General features: G+C 37.2%; 1 protein-coding gene across 1 annotated transcript; it reads right to left on the bottom strand.

Moving 5' to 3' along the window:
- Positions 1–237: 237 nt before the first annotated feature.
- Positions 238–14,272, bottom strand: LOC144449808 (tryptophan decarboxylase-like). Its single transcript, XM_078140382.1, is given in 9 exon segments — positions 238–506; positions 934–1,040; positions 3,150–3,315; positions 3,936–4,092; positions 4,094–4,159; positions 11,754–11,910; positions 12,366–12,549; positions 13,468–13,614; positions 14,101–14,272. Coding segments are annotated over 9 exon segments (1,425 nt in total).
- Positions 14,273–17,992: the final 3,720 nt, after the last annotated feature.

Here is a 17,992-nt window from a genome sequence, read left to right as displayed (position 1 = left end):
TGTCCTTCTATGATAATGTCTTTCGGGTAAAAAAAAAAACAGCTCCCGGTGAGAATTTCGTGGCTTGAAATGAACTGACGCACCATTGTTCGTAAGGATTCTACGACAATCGTCTGTCTGTCTGTCTGTCTGTCTGTCTGTCTGTCTGTCTGTCTGTCTGTCTGTCTGTCTGTCTGCCACTCTTTCTATCTTTCAATCTCCCCTTCCTTCTCCCCTCCCCAGACGTGTCGTGCTGTGTTAGTGACAATTTAGATCTTTTAGTTTCTCTTTGAGTACTGTTAGAAATAGATCAATGATATCTTGGTTACAACGATAATGAAGCACACAAACTCTTAGGCGAAACTTTCCAAGTAACGTGGTTGATGATAAAAATACGGAACCATCTTCTCTAATCTTCTCGGACAACTTTTTATTAATTATTTCATTTTCTTCCTCATTACCAGTCTCATAGTGAAAAGTAATGACTGTAAGCTGTGGATATCTACCAACAACTATGCCTGGTAGTTCTATAGGGAGATAAAATCATAGTGGTATATTAGTATCGTATATGAAAACACTAGTAAAATGTATCATATTGCACATGTAGAATACAGAATGTTTTACATAGACATTGTAAACATTAGACTTCTGACATTGATTATAAATTTCAAATTCTCTGCACACTTTACTTCACATAATGCTTCTTCTTCTTCTTCTTCTTCTTCTTCTTCTTCTTCTTCTTCTTCTTCTTCTTCTTCTTCTTCTTCTTCTTCTTCTTCTTCTTCTTCTTCTTCTTCTTCTTCTTCTTCTTCTTCTTCTTCTTCTTCTTCTTCTTCTGTTTACAATCGGGATTTGGGGCGGTAACAAAGGAATTATATAAATATTTCCTGTTGTGCAGGTTCAAGCGACAATATATATTCATATCAGATAAGTAAAGTGAAGTATATGACAGACCTGTAAGTTTTGTATACAGATATCTGGTTAATTGTATCTTTTCTTCAAGACATTTCCTGAACGTCTTAACTCCATGGAGTTGTAATGGAAGCCACATTCGCATACCTCTATGTGAAAGAAAAGCAAACGATATCTTTCGTCACGTAACAAGAAATTTAAAATAAATATTGAATCATGTAAGTTGGTGTACCCCCATCTCCCACCATTTTTCACTTTATGGCCTCAGTATATTTTACTATTTATGTTAAGATTTTGAGTCGGATCTTTTTATTACATTTACATAAAGTCAGAAATGTATCTTGAAAGTAAACGAGAGAATTTCAATATTTTGGTTGAAGTGTAGACAACAATTTATAATACTATTTGAACAAATACTTTAACAAGAAACTCCAACATCCATTTGGATTCAACATGTCGTAAACGCCGAAGGGATCTGTATTTCTTCAAATCTTTACCTGACTGAATATAAATTGCAAGCGAGTACTTTAATTTCAGTGAACGTATTTGCAGAGGTGTAATACACAGTGTAACACAGATATAGATAAAGTTATTCTAACGAGTTTTTAAGCACGTGTGTTCAAATATTTCCAGTCCTTAAAAAGACGCTACGGCAGACAGGATAAAGAATTGTACTACTATTATTTCAATGAAGTAAATGATTCCTGTTCTGATAATGATAATAATGTTAATAATATCAGTTCACACTTTGCTCAAAGCACTTTACATTTATTACCCCTAGTACGGGTCTATAGTGGCACAGCGGTCCTTTATACTGCCTGGGGAGCATGCAATCCATATTGCAGCCTGTGAGCGCATTGGATTAAATCATTCACATTGCAACTTCTACCCTACCAGGTTCCCAATTATACCCCTGGACTGACTGGAGGCACAATCTGCTGGTTCAAACCTTGCTCACGGACTTAAACTATTCAGTAACAGACGACAGTGGCGAGGCTCGAACCTGAGCTGCAGCCTGTTCAAGCCAGCCATTTGACCATCATAACTACAGTTTAGTTTCACCTTTCAGCAAATATGAGTAGTAGTAGTAGTAGTAGTAGTAGTAGTAGTAGTAGTAGTAGTAGTAGTAGTAGTAGTAGGAGTAGTAGTAGTAGTAGTAGTAGTAGTAGTAGTAGTATAGTAGTAGTAGTAGTAGTAGTAGTAGTAGTAGTAGTAGTATAGTAGTAGTAGTAGTAGTAGTAGTAGTAGTAGTAGTAGTAGTAATTTATAGACACATTGGACAATTTGCTGTCAATCATATAATTATGACATGTAAATATTTTTCAGTGGGTGAACGAATCTAGCTGTTAATGTTTTGATTTAGGACTTCAGTCATTTCACTCATTTTACATGTTCATTCTTAAACAGGAGAAAGACCAAGAAGGCAACGGACATAATATATTGATGAATACCAAAGTGTACATTTTCGACGAACGAGAGCACCCCACATACCATTCTCTACGGTTCTAGACTCCCTGTGTTCAGAACCTCTCTCTCCTCAGGCCTCTCTCTGTCTAAAGCATTCACTATGCTACATGGTGTTGGTTGTTTTGATGAATAATACTCACATTTGCGCACACACACACACACACACACACACACACACACACACGCGCGCGCGCGCGCGCATGCATGCAATAATTCACTCACTCGCTCGCTCACTCACTCACTCACTCACTCACTCACTCACTCACTCACTCATTCACTCACTCGCTCGCTCACTCACTCACTCACTCACTCACTCAAATTCATGGCAGAAGATATAGTTACTAAATTGGTCATTTACTTATATACAGACATTGTATCTGTTAATTAGTGGTCAACATTATATGTAGGTAGTGTAGAAGTAAGTTTAAATCTTGAATGAAAACTTGGTTTGGAATCTGTCACCATAGTAGTAACTGAATTATAATTTCCCGACCAGAACAACACAATATATCCACTAAAAATTGTTACTATACCAATAACTTGACATTGTACATGTAAATAAGTGGTCAATATTAACCAGAAGCAGTACAGAAACAGGTTGGAATCGTGATTGCCGTTGAGGACGCTGATTTTTAGTGTGTCTTGATTTAACTTATCATGTATACAGCTACATCAATACATTTACCCCAATTCACATGGTGCACGATATTAAGGGTAAGGTACTGTAGCTAACAAAACATTTTTGGATAAAACGTCCCAGTTGCAGTTAGTGCAGCTTTAAACAAACTTACCTAAAATGTTTGATTAACTCAAATGAGAGATTCTTTGGGGACTCTTCTTCCGTGTTTTGTTCGTGATCTTGTAGGTATGGTGCGTCTTCATGATCAGTATTGGCATTCCGTAGTATATATCCTCTTTTCACTATCACCATACCAGTTCCCAGTGGTAAAAATAAACCTACAAAGTTATTGCAAATACGATTGATTATTTACGATTGAAAGAGTTCATATTCATTTAGACACAGCAACAAAATGGAGTATGAAAGTGTACTATCTGAGTTTGAAAGGGAGTTAAAATATTGTTACGAGAAACCGTTATCAAATGTCATAAAACTCATTGATGAGGTGAGAAAGATGTCCGAATGGTAAAGTCATCTCTGCCCACACAGGGTATGCAAGTGATAGATGCTGTGATCTGATAGATGCTGTGATCGAGATGCAAGTATGTCTCGAAAGAGGCATTGTCTGGAATTTTACTAGCAATTTAAAAAAGATTCTCCAAAAGCTGGATTTATTGTTGCCTTGACTAAAAACAAAGATAGGTACGTTTTCGAATTCCTCTAAATAGGGCTTGAAACAACAGCAGAAAAATCTACCCTCTCTAATATCATTACATCACACTAGTACTTGGGTATGTTTGTGGGATCCATAAATGTATATCAATGAAACCAAGAGTTTTTTCTGTGTCTGATGTTTGTAGGATATTTAATTCTAAAACGTGGAATGAGTATTGTATCCCCTAATAGAACAGACGCGATATATGTTACAAGTAAGTCTAATTGTTTAAAAACAGGTTACTTTTATGTGGGTCGATGATGATTGAGTCTGCTCTATTCACTCCCTTGAAATAAGGTTTGTATTCATCCACCAAGACAAAAAATCCACCATACGCTGCATCCACATGAAACCATAGTTTGTATTCTTCCGCCACATCAGCAATCTGGTCTATAGCCTATAGGATCAATAGAGCCAACATCAGTCGTACCAAGTGTCCCAACAATCATAAATAGTAGCAGTCCAGCCTATACAAAGTAAAATGATATCATTTGTGTATTTATGAACATGTCTTGAAAGTTTAGAATGACAACTATACACTAGGCAATATATAAGAATATCGTACACACATAGTCACTGGAGAGAGGCATCTATGGCACATCTATGACCTGTAGGGATTTAACCATGAAGGGACGTCAAATGAAATGATACCAGTGCAGCAGAACGTGAATGGTCACATTTGTCAAACTTGGTCTCCGTGTATGATAATTCCTGGGCTAATGTACAAATAACTAGTTTTAGTCCTGGGCAGTGAAAACTATCACTGTTGGTACCCTTTTTACATTTATCATGATTAACACCATAATTCCATAACTGAATGGTAGCAGTATATAGAGATTCCATTCAAATTCTATCACATATCGTTAGGTGAATGTTTTCCTTCATGACCTTGACCTTTGATCTTCAGGTTCAATTATGAAAATCAAATTATTCTTTCAGACTCTGTGGTACTTAAATGCGATGGGCAGAGGTAATGAAAAACAAGGAATGTACACAATTGTATTAATTTCGCTGTCATTATATTTTACTGAATGACAGCCATATTTGGTTCAAAAATCAACAATTTGTACAACATTACCAGAACCATAAGCCTAAGAAATTTCGTTCAAGTGTGTGCTTCCTTAAGGGGGGAGGTGTCAAATTCAAAAAGTCGATAGATTTTTCTTATACTTTGCATACCTAAGCAGTGATATCTGAATATGTAAAAAATGCAAAGAAAATACTATGTCACCACCTTTGTTTTCAAGATAATGACCGTTTCTTGTATCTACACATATTGTTTTGGGTCAAAATAAGTAGATATACAACAATTAACTACATCACAATTTTTGACCATTAAAGATTATCCCTGGAGCACTTAATTAACTTACATATTTTAGTGCAATGTGTATTATGTCCAGACATATGTGTTTGTAATTTCTTTTCATTATTTCATAAAATGCTATGTTATTTTATCCCCAGCTGCTTTACGATTTTTAAAGAAAAATGTAAGAAAACTGCAAAAAAGGATAAAAGTCTGTGATAGATTATTTTTATATGCTGTATGTGTACAATGTATTATTCCAGCTATTTATCAATGACAAAATAATAGTGGGTCACCACATCCGTTTAAATTCTAGAATTGAAATTGTAACCCCACACCCCATCTAAATTTAGACATTTTTGACAGAATTTTTTAATGAAATATTGTTGAATTTTGACAAAAATTAAAATGAGCTTGTTTAACTTTGCACATGTGTATAATGTACCAATGCCTCTTCATAATTATACAACAAAAATCATTGTGTGTATGCTAACTTTAAAATGCCAGTAAAAGATGTTAACCCCCCACCCCATCAAAATTTCAACATTTTGAACAAAAATCACTTGACATTGTATAATATTGGAACACACAAGCACCAAGGTATATTTCTGTCAGTTCATATGTATGATAAATCAACTGAACTATTCATGTGTAGAGTTTAGGTATTTCTCCCAAAGCCAAAGTGGCCATAATATTCATAATTATGACCCCCTCCCCCTTCCAAATTTCAACATTTTTGGACACAATTCACATGAAATTTCATAATACTGGAACACATGGGTGCCAAGGGAAAGTTCTGTCAGTACATAATTATGTATGATAAATCAACACATTAGGGGTGTCAATAGTTCAATGTAGGATAAAAAGCTAAAAACATTTAGTCCCCCCCCCCCCCAACTTAATTGGCCAAAATTAAAAATGTCCATCCAATTTCAAATCAGTATGTAGTAATACACGTACTATGAATACAAAGCCTGTATGTAGTGAGGAAAAATAGATCTTTTGTTGACACTCCATTTTAGTGCTGTGCTATAGTGAAAATTCTTCCATTTCTCAATTTAGGGGATATTTTTAAAAAAGAAATAATTGCATGTTTAGGGGTACAAACAGACCCATTAAAAAGTAAAATCGTTTCTGTAGGATGAGAACTAGACAACTAAAAAAAACACCCCAAAAGTAAAAGAATTTAATTTTTCATCCTACATTGATTTGAAATATATATTGATCTTGCACCATATATCTCATTCTCACATTGTTGAAACAGTTAAATGTTGATTTCATGTAAGGAAATTGCTAGTGTTGTATTGTTGAGTGTGGTCACTATGAAATAGGAAATAACCACATCAGTACCTGTTGATCCACTGAACCCGGCATGCAGTATACGTACCTAGTCACATGATAAAGTGGCATTGCACACACTGTGAGGCCCAAAAGCTACACTACTAGATGTATTTATTGATTTTGGGTAGAACCCCTCATTGAAATCTTATTAATTTTACCATGGGTACTTCTTTCATGGGGAGACAATGTAGAAATGTAGATAGTTTTTATACAACTTGTATGATTTGTTGCAATTTGAACTGTAGGCTTTATGTATGATATGTAAACACTCAATAGAGTTAGTGTGACTAGTGACATACTATAGTTGGCGAGACAGCTGAAAAATAATCTATATTTGGTCGAATACATCTACTGAAAAACAAACTATAAATTCAGTAATTTTAAATTGGCAGGACGTTACTATACTGATACAGGGATGTGTAATGGCCGGGGGTTCCATTGCTGTCAACGACCGGTCGCACGGTCATGGCCCAGTGAAGAAGAAGTATTTTTGTTTTCACTGTCGATTGTCAACAATTGGTCATACGAGAAATAGCTTTTTCACTTTTTTTTCTCCACGATCGGTCGTACGGTTTCTAATAATTACCATTGTTGTTTTTCTTGTAATGACAAATATGGTTTTTAGCATCGATGAGACATCAATGGTTTGAGAAAACGCACACAAACAATCAAATGATTGACCTAGTGCTTTGACCCCATCAATTGCCGTCTAGTTCTGGTGACACTGCTGACCTATCGAGCGATATGCTTCCAAAACGACATAGAATCAATCTGTATAGCAAATCTGGTTACCATAGTAACAAAGCAAAAAACCCAAACGAAGTACTTCATTTTAATGGCGATATGGAATTATGGTCAGTATGTAAATTTCATGTGAATACCATACAAGTCATTGTTTTGGAATAATGCAATTAAAGTTTCCAAGTGTCATGTCAGTTTCATTTCGAGCAGTCGAAATCAAAGCAACTAAGTAGAAAATTAAAAGAAAATGTTTTTGCTTGTTTGAGTGGGGGAGGGCTACTCAAACTGGATGACTTGTGTAGAAGAAGACATTTATGACCTGGGGGTATCTCAGGTAGAAAGTCTTGGATGTATTCAGACGTTACGGTTAATCATGCAATAGTTAGCAGACTGTGTAAGCAGCCTTTTTATGGCCTCGATGTAGTTTAGAAGTTCCGACTCAAGTATTGTTTTTTTCACTGTCTATTCTCCACAACCAGTCGCACGGTCATGGCCCAGTGAAGATGAAGTATTTTTTCATTGTCTATTGTCCGCAACTGGTCACACGGTTGAAACCCCATTTTTAAATACGAGAAGTAGCTTTTTCACTTTTTTTCTCCACGATCGGTCGTACGGTTTCTAATAATTATCATTGTTGTTTTAATTGTAATGACAAACATGGTTTTAGCACCGATGGGACATCAATGGTTTGAGAAAACGCGCACAAACAATCAAATGATTGACCTAGGGCTACTTTGACCCCATCAATCGCCTTCTAGCTCTGGTGACACTGCTGACCTATCGAGCGATATACTTCCAAAACGACATAGAATCAATCTGTATAGCAAATCTGGTTACCATAGTAACAAAGCAAAACCCAAACAAAGTACTCCATTTAATGGCGATATGGAATTATGGCCAGTATGTAAATTTCATGTGAATACCATACAAGTCATTGTTTTGGAATAATGCAATTTAAGTTTCCAAGTGTCATGTCATGTCAATTTCATTTCGAGCAGTCGAAATCAAAGCAACTAATAAGGAGAAGATTAAAAGAAAATGTTTTTGCTTGTTTGTACGGGTGGGGGGGGGGGGTACTCAACTTGGATGACTTGTGTAGAAGCAAACATTTATGACCTGGGGGTATCTCACGTAAAATATCTTGGATGTATTCAGACGTTACGGTTAATCGTGCAATAGTTCGCGAACTCGTGTAATTCTAGCGTCAGACACCGGGCGTGGTGTTATCTTTTTAATATGGCCGACTCCAACTTTTCTGTTTCGCACGTCAATGTTTTGCTTGACCGGCAATATAGGGAGCGTGGTTGTTCATACATTTCATCAAGTATAATTTTATAAGACAGTTCCTCTTTAAGTCATGGTAGTAAAGCTGATTTTCTTCATAAGGACTTCTGAAACTCATACGAAATTACCTTCCGTTCACCCTAAATCTTCAATTCAAGAGTACGTACAGCGATCGGAAAACATAATTATAACACTTCACTTCACTTCCAGACACGGGTTTGTTTCGCGTTCGAATGTTGACAACAGCGCCCGTTTCAGTCTGCGCCGAAAGTTGCGTCGTTGACGTAATTCGAATTTGACACCTCCTACCTTAATTTAAATGTTACCTTTCTGTGAGTGTCAGCGTCATTGTATTCGAACTTGCTGACACTGACTGATTGGCAGCCATATTGTTATAAAAATCACCCTTTACTGCATAACTCACAAACCGTTATACAGATTGCATTCAAGTGTCTACTCCCATGTCAGTGTGTATGTTATCCTATTCTTCCAGCACTTCTGCAGCTACTACCGTATCAATAGGTGAATACACTTCTCGTCCCAACATCAACACATTACGCATCTTACCCGGTGCCATATGGGGAGTGCTATGATATATGCTGCTGCAGCAAAACCCGAGTTCTCATCTCAGTCACCCTGTTTCTCTCGAGGGTCCATGTGTGACCGTATGTATGCAACCAACGAGTGATTAAATTGCTCTCCCTGACCGTCACTTTGAGGAAGCTGTGGTGTAACAGTTGTTTTTGTATTGTGAGTACCCATTGAAGTACACGTCTCTTTGAAGAAATTTGAAACACAGTTTCGGCCTTGGTTGCTATGGCACTCCAAGGGGACCCAAACTAATGAAATTATCTACCAGGACTTTAGCTGCCATCGTGGTTCCTTCATTTGGGACAGGATAGGCCTCGACCCATTTCGTAAAATAATCACCCACTACTACAATCGTACAATTACCATTCCCGGATTCCACAAAAGGACCCAATACATCCATTGCAATTCTCTCCATGGGAAAACCAACATAATACGACTCCAAAGCTGCACGCTTTTGTACCCGTGCTGATTTATTACGAGCACACTTCGACACATAAGCATAGACATCAACACTCATGTCATAGCAATAATAGCCTTACCTAACCTTTGCCATGTTCACATAACCGCAGAATGTCCCCCAAATCTTGAATCACGCAATTCACTAAGTACCTGAGATATGAACACTGTACACATGGTAATATTAACTGCCATCTTACGGCCCTACCATCAGTGGTCTCCTACATGTAGAGCTTGTATAGAATTCCATTGTGCACACGCAACTGTGTATACGATGGCCAATACATCTTAACAGCTGATGTTTTGATGAAATCTTTTCCCAAGGGACCATTCGGAACCTTTTTCAACCTAAGATATTATGACTCTTACATTTGAGCGTGCTAACTGTTGCTTAACGGATTTCCTCCCTTGACCAGGGGCATGAGGCAACAATTCTGGTGAAACCCAAAAATGATATCCAGGTAATAACGGCCCAAGTTAGCTATGAGTCACATTTACATACTTACTTCTTTATTTGTAGTTTATTTTTAATAAACTCATTATACACGTCTACACATATTTGTTATTTTGGGTATGTATTTGTACACTTTCCGGTCTTTTAAAAAATGAAACATTTTTAATAATCGCAGAAAAAGTTTATATAAATATGGAAGACTCCAAAAAAGAATAAAGGAAAAGAAAATATATGGATAGATTTTGTCTGTAATGATTTAATGGAACATGATCATGGTGCATGCAAAATCGACGCTTAGTTCGATCGCGACAGCTGACGCTTCGATGCGTGACGCGCTGCTTGCCGTGCTCGAGCTCGAGCTCAAACGCATTCCTTGCTTAAACTTGTAATACAGAGGGGTAGGACAAGGCATCGAATAAACCAACCAGGACGCTTCAATTCGAACATGTGACCCGTGAATTTTCGCTCGAAGCTCGATACCACCTGCTGCCCTCTTGTGGTGAGGTATATATTTCGCATGTTTCAGTACGTTGTGGCCAGAGTGATTGCGTTTGCGGGACAGTAAAACAGATTGCCGAAACAGCATATTATATGAACTGAAGCTCCGAAACGGTGCGTCTTTTGCGAGGGATATAAACAGAAACACAATTGATAATATCTTGGTTTAATCAATATTTGATGCCGTAGAGTTACGGTAGGCTCGAACACACAGTCGATTCCGGTCTATATTATTTTCATAAAATTACGTAAAAATATTCATTAAACATTACTCGTCATATCTGTGTCTCTTCAAAATATACCTTTGAATGAAAGAGAAAATGTAACAACATCATTTGACTGAGTAAACAAAAACGCGTAAGTTTGCCCGAAACAGAAAGCGTCCGTGAACGAGGGCGATGTGGTTTCAATCTTACGACGAAAAAGAACACCAAAGTGTCCTACCCTTCCTTTTTTAGAAATTGAGCAAATTGAGCAAATGTCGAGCTCGTGCATATTGAATTTTCAAAATCCAGTACTTGTATGGACGGTTGCAAAGATTCGAATCATTCGAGCGCGCGACAAGACAGATAATTTATATGACCGTTGGGGGGCGCTACACAATCGGTACAATCCACACACGTTTGACGAGACAAGCATTACGCATGTTTAACGTCCCAGTCCGCCGTATTCTATTTATATTTCAGCGCGTTTCAAGTTACTGTATGTATTTTTCTGTGTATTTTAATTGGATATTAATTATTGATTCAAGATAATGAAGTAATTATAAACTTGACGGAACTTTTTGATATTGTCTTTATTCATGTTATTCAATTGTTGATAGACACCAGAATTGTTGCCTCATGCCCTTGCCTTGACCAGGGGAATCTATAGTTCAACACTTAATTACTATCCATACCAGTCTACAATGTAGTCTTCTCCTCCCGAGACCTTTGAGGACCAATGTCATTATGTTTACCAGGATTAAGGTATCTTCCTTTCCTAAGCTTGCATGCTGGTCGTTGCAAGCTTCCATCGTCAGCAACAGTGCCACTGATGGTCAAAAGCCTAGAACATGATACCAGTGGGACATAACTTTTTCCAGCACTTTTCCAATGAATTCCATATTACCTCTATGATCAATGTAATTCACTCTGTTTTCCTGACCACACTGTTTACATGGTCTTACATTGTCATTACCAGTTGGCAATTATGTACCCCCAATGTGTACAATACCCTTCTTAAGATCGAGTTCACATTCAAATAGTCTGAATTGTTTTATTACCTTTACAGATGCACCAACACACATGCGCGCGCGCGTGCATACATGACCACACACCATAACATACCCCCCCCCCTTTCACATGTAGACCAAGGATTGCAAAATCTACCACTCGAAATTGTCAATGAGTACATTTATGTCTTTCTGAATTAACATTCTCAGTTCGTCCACTTTCATCCTGAAATGTTCGTCAATGGGTACTTTTCTGATAATAGCTTCAAACAGACCAGCAGTATTCAATACTTTCTGATGACATACATGGCTCATCACAGTCATGTAAACAACAAGTCTGTGAATAGAATATATTCGCATTAAAATATCATTGACTCTAAATATTGGAAGTTAAGCCATTCTGAAAACAAGTAAAATCGTTGTTACACTATTTATGCTATGTATACTCCCAGAATTACAAATCTCGTTGTTAGTTACTATCAATAATGTAGCCATGTTCAAGGAATATGAAATATAAATAAATAGCCTGTTTTGGATTATGTGTATTACAACTTTTTGGAACATATGAATGCTGTCCATAAATTGATTTTAAAAGTACTCCCTGATTTTGAAGGCCAAAGTGTCAGTTACAGGGCTAATGAAAGGTTCAATAGATGGAAAGCACACTTTGTATACTTTCTTTAACTGTAATCTCAAGCAATGCAACCAAGAAAGAACCTTGCATCAAGCGTACCGTAATACCCTTGTTCCGATATACCACTTTGTTTTCGCCAATATAGATCACATACGTACCTGTCAAAGTCACGTCCTTTAACACCCCTACTATGTCGTGCTGCTACAACAGCCAACAATGTTGCTGTTGAACCACCAGATGTTAAATTCCCAGCATGCTTTACTGGGTAACCAATGAGATTAGCCACCCATGAAATTAGCATATTCTCAATCCTGACAGCACCTGCACTCACTCCAAACCCACCTGATTAATGAATGCAAAAGTAAACAGTTTTACATAATTGGAATATTTACAATACTTTATAATGACAATTTATACTGCCTTAGATTACATAATCAGACAAAACGACCTTTCATCACAAAACGACCTTATATATATATATATATATATATATATATATATATATATATATATATATATATATATATATATATATATATATATATATATATATATATATATATATATATAACTCGGTGAGTATCAATCTGCTAAGACAGTGCTCTATACCGCAGTGGCAGAGCGCAATAGTTTTGATAGTTCTGGAACTCTTTCTTGGTTGTAACTCGGAGTTTCACGTGTTGGGTGTCGTAGAGTTGAACGGTATAAGTATGGATAGTTCAGACGTTACACTCTAGCACTCACACTCTCATACTCTCGTACGGGATCGTTCAGGTCCAAGTCGGGAATTAGTCACAACTGAGAAGATATTTCGGCTTGCCAGAATCACCTACCCGAGAGCTCGTCTCTCGTGAGCTCCTCTCCTGATTCTGGATGGATCGTAACACACGCATAGTGCGATCATCAGACAACTGATGATCGCACTTAGTTGTCTGATGATCGCACTATGCGTGAAACTCCGAGTTACAACCAAGAAAGAGTTCCAGAACTATCAAAAAAAAAAAAAAAAAAAATATATATATATATATATATATATATATATATATATATATATATATATATATATATATATATACACACACACACACACACACACACACACACACACACACAGTACACACATATATATATGATATATGTATGTATAGATTCGGTATGAATAACATATAACTAACACAATATCAAGCAAGATGGTGAAGATTCGTCACACAGTGGTTCACTCTGTTGCAATCATCAGTATATTTATGATAGGCAACAGACCTGCAAATTTGTTGGTAACTGCTGCAATGTAATCTCCTAAAGCCGCTGAATAAAGTCCTCCCCCTGAAATAAAACCAAGATGGCCACCATAGCTATGCAGAAGTCCATTTTCAAGTACTTGTTCTTCGATGACTTTGAGAAGTGTATCTGTGTGTAGGAATGTACAGAGTCAATCTGATTAAAATCCGATGTAGATGTCGGCTAATCATTCATTGCTATTTTACCTTCGTTATTTTGCTTGAATTGACCTTCGCAGTACATGTTTACGTTTTTAGCCTGATCGCAAACATGTACTACGAAGGTCATGATTCAAGCAAAATAACGAAGGTAAAATAGCAATGAATGATTAGCCGACATCTACATCGGATTTTAATCAGATTGGTACAGAGTTAAATTGACGTTGTAAAACAGAGCACGTCTAGTCATGTATTTAGGAGATTACAGTAAATCAAATGGAATGAGTGGAACGTTGCACGGTAACAAACTTTCGATGACGGACACAGTGACATGTTTATGTACTTGATAACACTATAAATATATATCATTTTTTGACATTTCGGAGATCTATAATTATCACTCTTATTAAAATAAAACAACGTTTAGTTTTGTAGACCGTCGTTATCTTTTACTTGCCTATATCCTTTGGTTCTTCTTCGATCCGATAATTCAACAACCCAGCTGCCTTATCTGCTTGCATTTGATATGCCGGTAGTCGTCTTTCCCAGACGTCCTGTATGTGTGACTCTCCAAACTGCATCACCTTTTGGTTTAGTTCTTTTATCTCGTCTGGTGTTTCTGTCTTCATCGCAGTTGACACGATCCGTTGAATGTCTTGATTGGATTCCATTATCAACAACGTGGGACCTATTTGTATAGCATTTAGTAATGAGGGTTTGAATCTGCTATTAGTTATACCTGGAGTATTATTTTTCGACCAGACAGCCAATTCCCCACAAGCGTAACTCTCGTCTAGATGCACTCCCGTGTACCTTCGCTGTTACTCGCTTCTCTGGTACAACGGTATACCTAGTTTTTTTTAGAAGTACACTCTGCCAAGTTACTCAGTGTAGAGAGTTACATCGGCAGTACACTCCGTTCCGTAACTAAGAGTTGGAGTTACGGAGCATAACTCTCTGCTCTGTTAGTGTAGGTAGGCGTACCGCTAGTGTACCTTCGCCGTACTGCTCGTGTTACTCTGGACCCATGACCTCGAAAATTACCCACAATTCCTCAGTTTGCGAAGGCGTCATGTACGGGTTTAGGGCCGATTTTGGGGGCAGGGATGATTTATTTTGTTTAGTAGGTCAGAATTATACATCACTCTGGTTGTGGCTTATCTCCGGATCGAAGTACGATCTTCATGTGAGTCGACTGCTACACAGGTCAGAGAGTTCACTAGCTGTTCTGCCATATTCGATCGTAAATTTCTACATCATGGTCTCAGAAAATGTGCTACAAACATTGTTTTACACGTATACCTAGTTTTGATCTTGGATAAAAGCAACACAAAACTCAAGTGTATGTGTTTGTACCTGGGGCCATGGCATATATACAAGTGTAAACGCTCAAAGGTAAGACACACAAACAATTAAATTACACATGTCAATCAAACTCAAAGTGACAATATTTATTCAAGATCAGTAGATGTAATTTATTAGAGGAGGGCGGAAGGGCCTCACGTCACACTCATGTGACCGTTTCGCGAAAGAGCATACGCTGATAACCTCTGGAGTTAGGTGCGGAACTGTGTCTTTCCCTAAGGTGTGTAACTAAACTCTTTGCATTACATATGGGAGCTAAACTAGCTAAAACTAGATAAACACAGCTAAACTACATGACTTCAGCGGAGACATATCGTTCTAAACTTTATAAACTAACCGCTAATTAGATAGACCGTCCTTGGTTTTAAAAAGTTTTACAAGGATATATCGGCTAATTATCGCGTCTAAATATCGTTCTAAGTGACTTTATAAACTTTATAAACTATCCGCTAATTAGACAGGCCGCCACTAGTGAAAATAAATTCACAAGGATATATCCGCTAATTATCGCGTCTAAATATCGTTCTAAACTTTATAAACTATCCGCTAATTAGACAGGCCGTCCCTAGTGAAAATAATTTTACAAGGATATATCCGCGAATTATCACGTCTAAATAGCGTTCTAAACTTTATAAAGTTTATAAACTATCAGCTAATTATACCAATCTCGTATGCTGCTAAATTTTCTCTCTTTATGTAAGCCAAAAATAAGTAGTTTGTCCCGTATTTTGTAGGCAACGCGGTGAAAATTACAAGAGTATTTGCTGTCGTCCTACAAAACATGCAAAATGGTCTCTACCATTGTTGCATTGAGGCATTTGGTTCTAGTTACTGCCCAATTAATCATCAACAACGAGTCTCTACCATTGTTGCATTGAGGCATTTGGTTCTAGTTACTGCCCAATTAATCATCAGCAACGAGTCTCTACCATTGTTGCATTGAGGCATTTGGTTCTAGTTACTGCCCAATTAATCATCAGCAACGAGTCTCTACCAATGTTGCATTGAGACATTTAGTTCTAGTTACTGCCCAATTAATCATCAACAACGAGTCTCTACCATTGTTGCATTGAGGCATTTAGTTCTAGTTACTGCCCAATTAATCATCAGCAACGAGTCTCTACCAATGTTGCATTGAGACATTTAGTTCTAGTTACTGCCCAATTAATCATCAGCAACGAGTCTCTACCAATGTTGCATTGAGGCATTTGGTTCTAGTTACTGCCCAATTAATCATCAGCAACGAGTCTCTACCAATGTTGCATTGAGGCATTTAGTTCTAGTTACTGCCCAATTAATCATCAGCAACGAGTCTCTACCAATGTTGCATTGAGACATTTAGTTCTAGTTACTGCCCAATTAATCATCAGCAACGAGTCTCTACCAATGTTGCATTGAGACATTTAGTTCTAGTTACTGCCCAATTAATCATCAACAACGAGTCTCTACCATTGTTGCATGGAGGCATTTAGTTCTAGTTACTGCCCAATTAATCATCAACAACGAGTCTCTACCATTTTTGCATTGAGGCATTTAGCTCTAGTTACTGCCCAAATAATCATCAACAACAAAACAAGGTCATGCATGACAACATTAGGCAGTTCAAGTTCTTGTTCCTTATTATTGACTAAATATTAAGATGAAAACCTCTTCTGGCAAAACCAAAAAGTTAATAAATACCATATAACCAGGGTAAACTACATAATTAGTACTTACCTATACTGCGGGTGATAACAAGATTTACACATACAACGTCAATGTACTTACAAGGTCACATGACGCTGATCAGGCCTCAGTGACTTTTTATTGTCAATGAAAATGTATCCATGCATGTCAAAATCCATTTTGGAATTTGGAAGGGGGGAGTCATTTTGGAAAACACGAATTCAAGGCGATTGGGTCACTTTGGAAAACATCGCTATATGTAAACCATCACATTGGGTAGGTAGGTCAATATTTTTTATTATAGAGTGATTGGACAAGGAATGCAAGCCAAAGTAAAGGCGATTTTAGAATTAGGGGTGGTAGAACACAGTGTTAGGCAGGGAAGCACATGTTGGTTGCATTGTAACAGTTGACATGGTGGGTACAGCGTCACAGAAATGATTAACAATTCAGCTGTGGATTCATGGGTTGAAAGTATTACGATTGATTATTTATGATTGAAAGAGTTCATATCAACAAAATGGAGTATGAAAGTGTAGCAGGTAATTAACAGTACTGAATATGAAAGGGAATTAAAAACTTTGTCTCGACAATCTTTATCAAATGTTATAAAACTTAATGATAAGGGGAGATAAATGTACGAATGGTAAGATCATCTCTGTCCACAAAGGGTATACAAAATTATGACAGATGTTGTAATCGAGATTCAAAGTATGTCTCGATGGTTTGTCAGGAAATTTACAGGAAATCTGCAAAAGCAGGATTTATTGTTGACTCGACTAACAACAAAGATAGGCACGTCTTCGAAATCAACAGCTGGAAAATCTACCCTCTCCGATCCCCAATCTAACAGAATCCATTCATAGTATTAATACATCACACTAGTACTCAGGTGTGTTTGTGGGAGCCATAAATGTATATCAATGAAACCAAGAGTTTTTTCTGGGTCTGATGTTTGTAGGATATTTAATTCTAAAACGTGGAGTGAGTATTGTATCCCCTAATAGAACAGACGCGATATATGTTACAAGTACGTCTAAGTGTTTAAAAACAAGTTACTTTTATGTGGGTCGATGACGATTGGGACTGCTCTATTCTCCCCCTTGAAATAAGGTTTGTATTCATCCACCAAGACAAAAAATACGCTGCATCCACATGAAACCACAGATTGTGTTCCTCCACCACTTCAGCAATCTGGTGTATAGAGCCAACCTCAGTCGTACAAAGTGTCCCAACAATCATAAATGGTAGCAGTCCAGCCTATACAAAGTAAAATGATATCATTTGTGTATTTATGAACATGTCTTGAAAGTTTAGAA

The sequence above is a fragment of the Glandiceps talaboti genome, chromosome 18 (genome assembly GCF_964340395.1).
Source record: "Glandiceps talaboti chromosome 18, keGlaTala1.1, whole genome shotgun sequence".
In the NCBI taxonomy this organism is placed as follows: domain Eukaryota; kingdom Metazoa; phylum Hemichordata; class Enteropneusta; family Spengelidae; genus Glandiceps; species Glandiceps talaboti.
The sequence above is the reverse complement of the archived record's forward strand: the minus strand, read 5'-3'. Positions and strand labels throughout refer to the sequence as shown.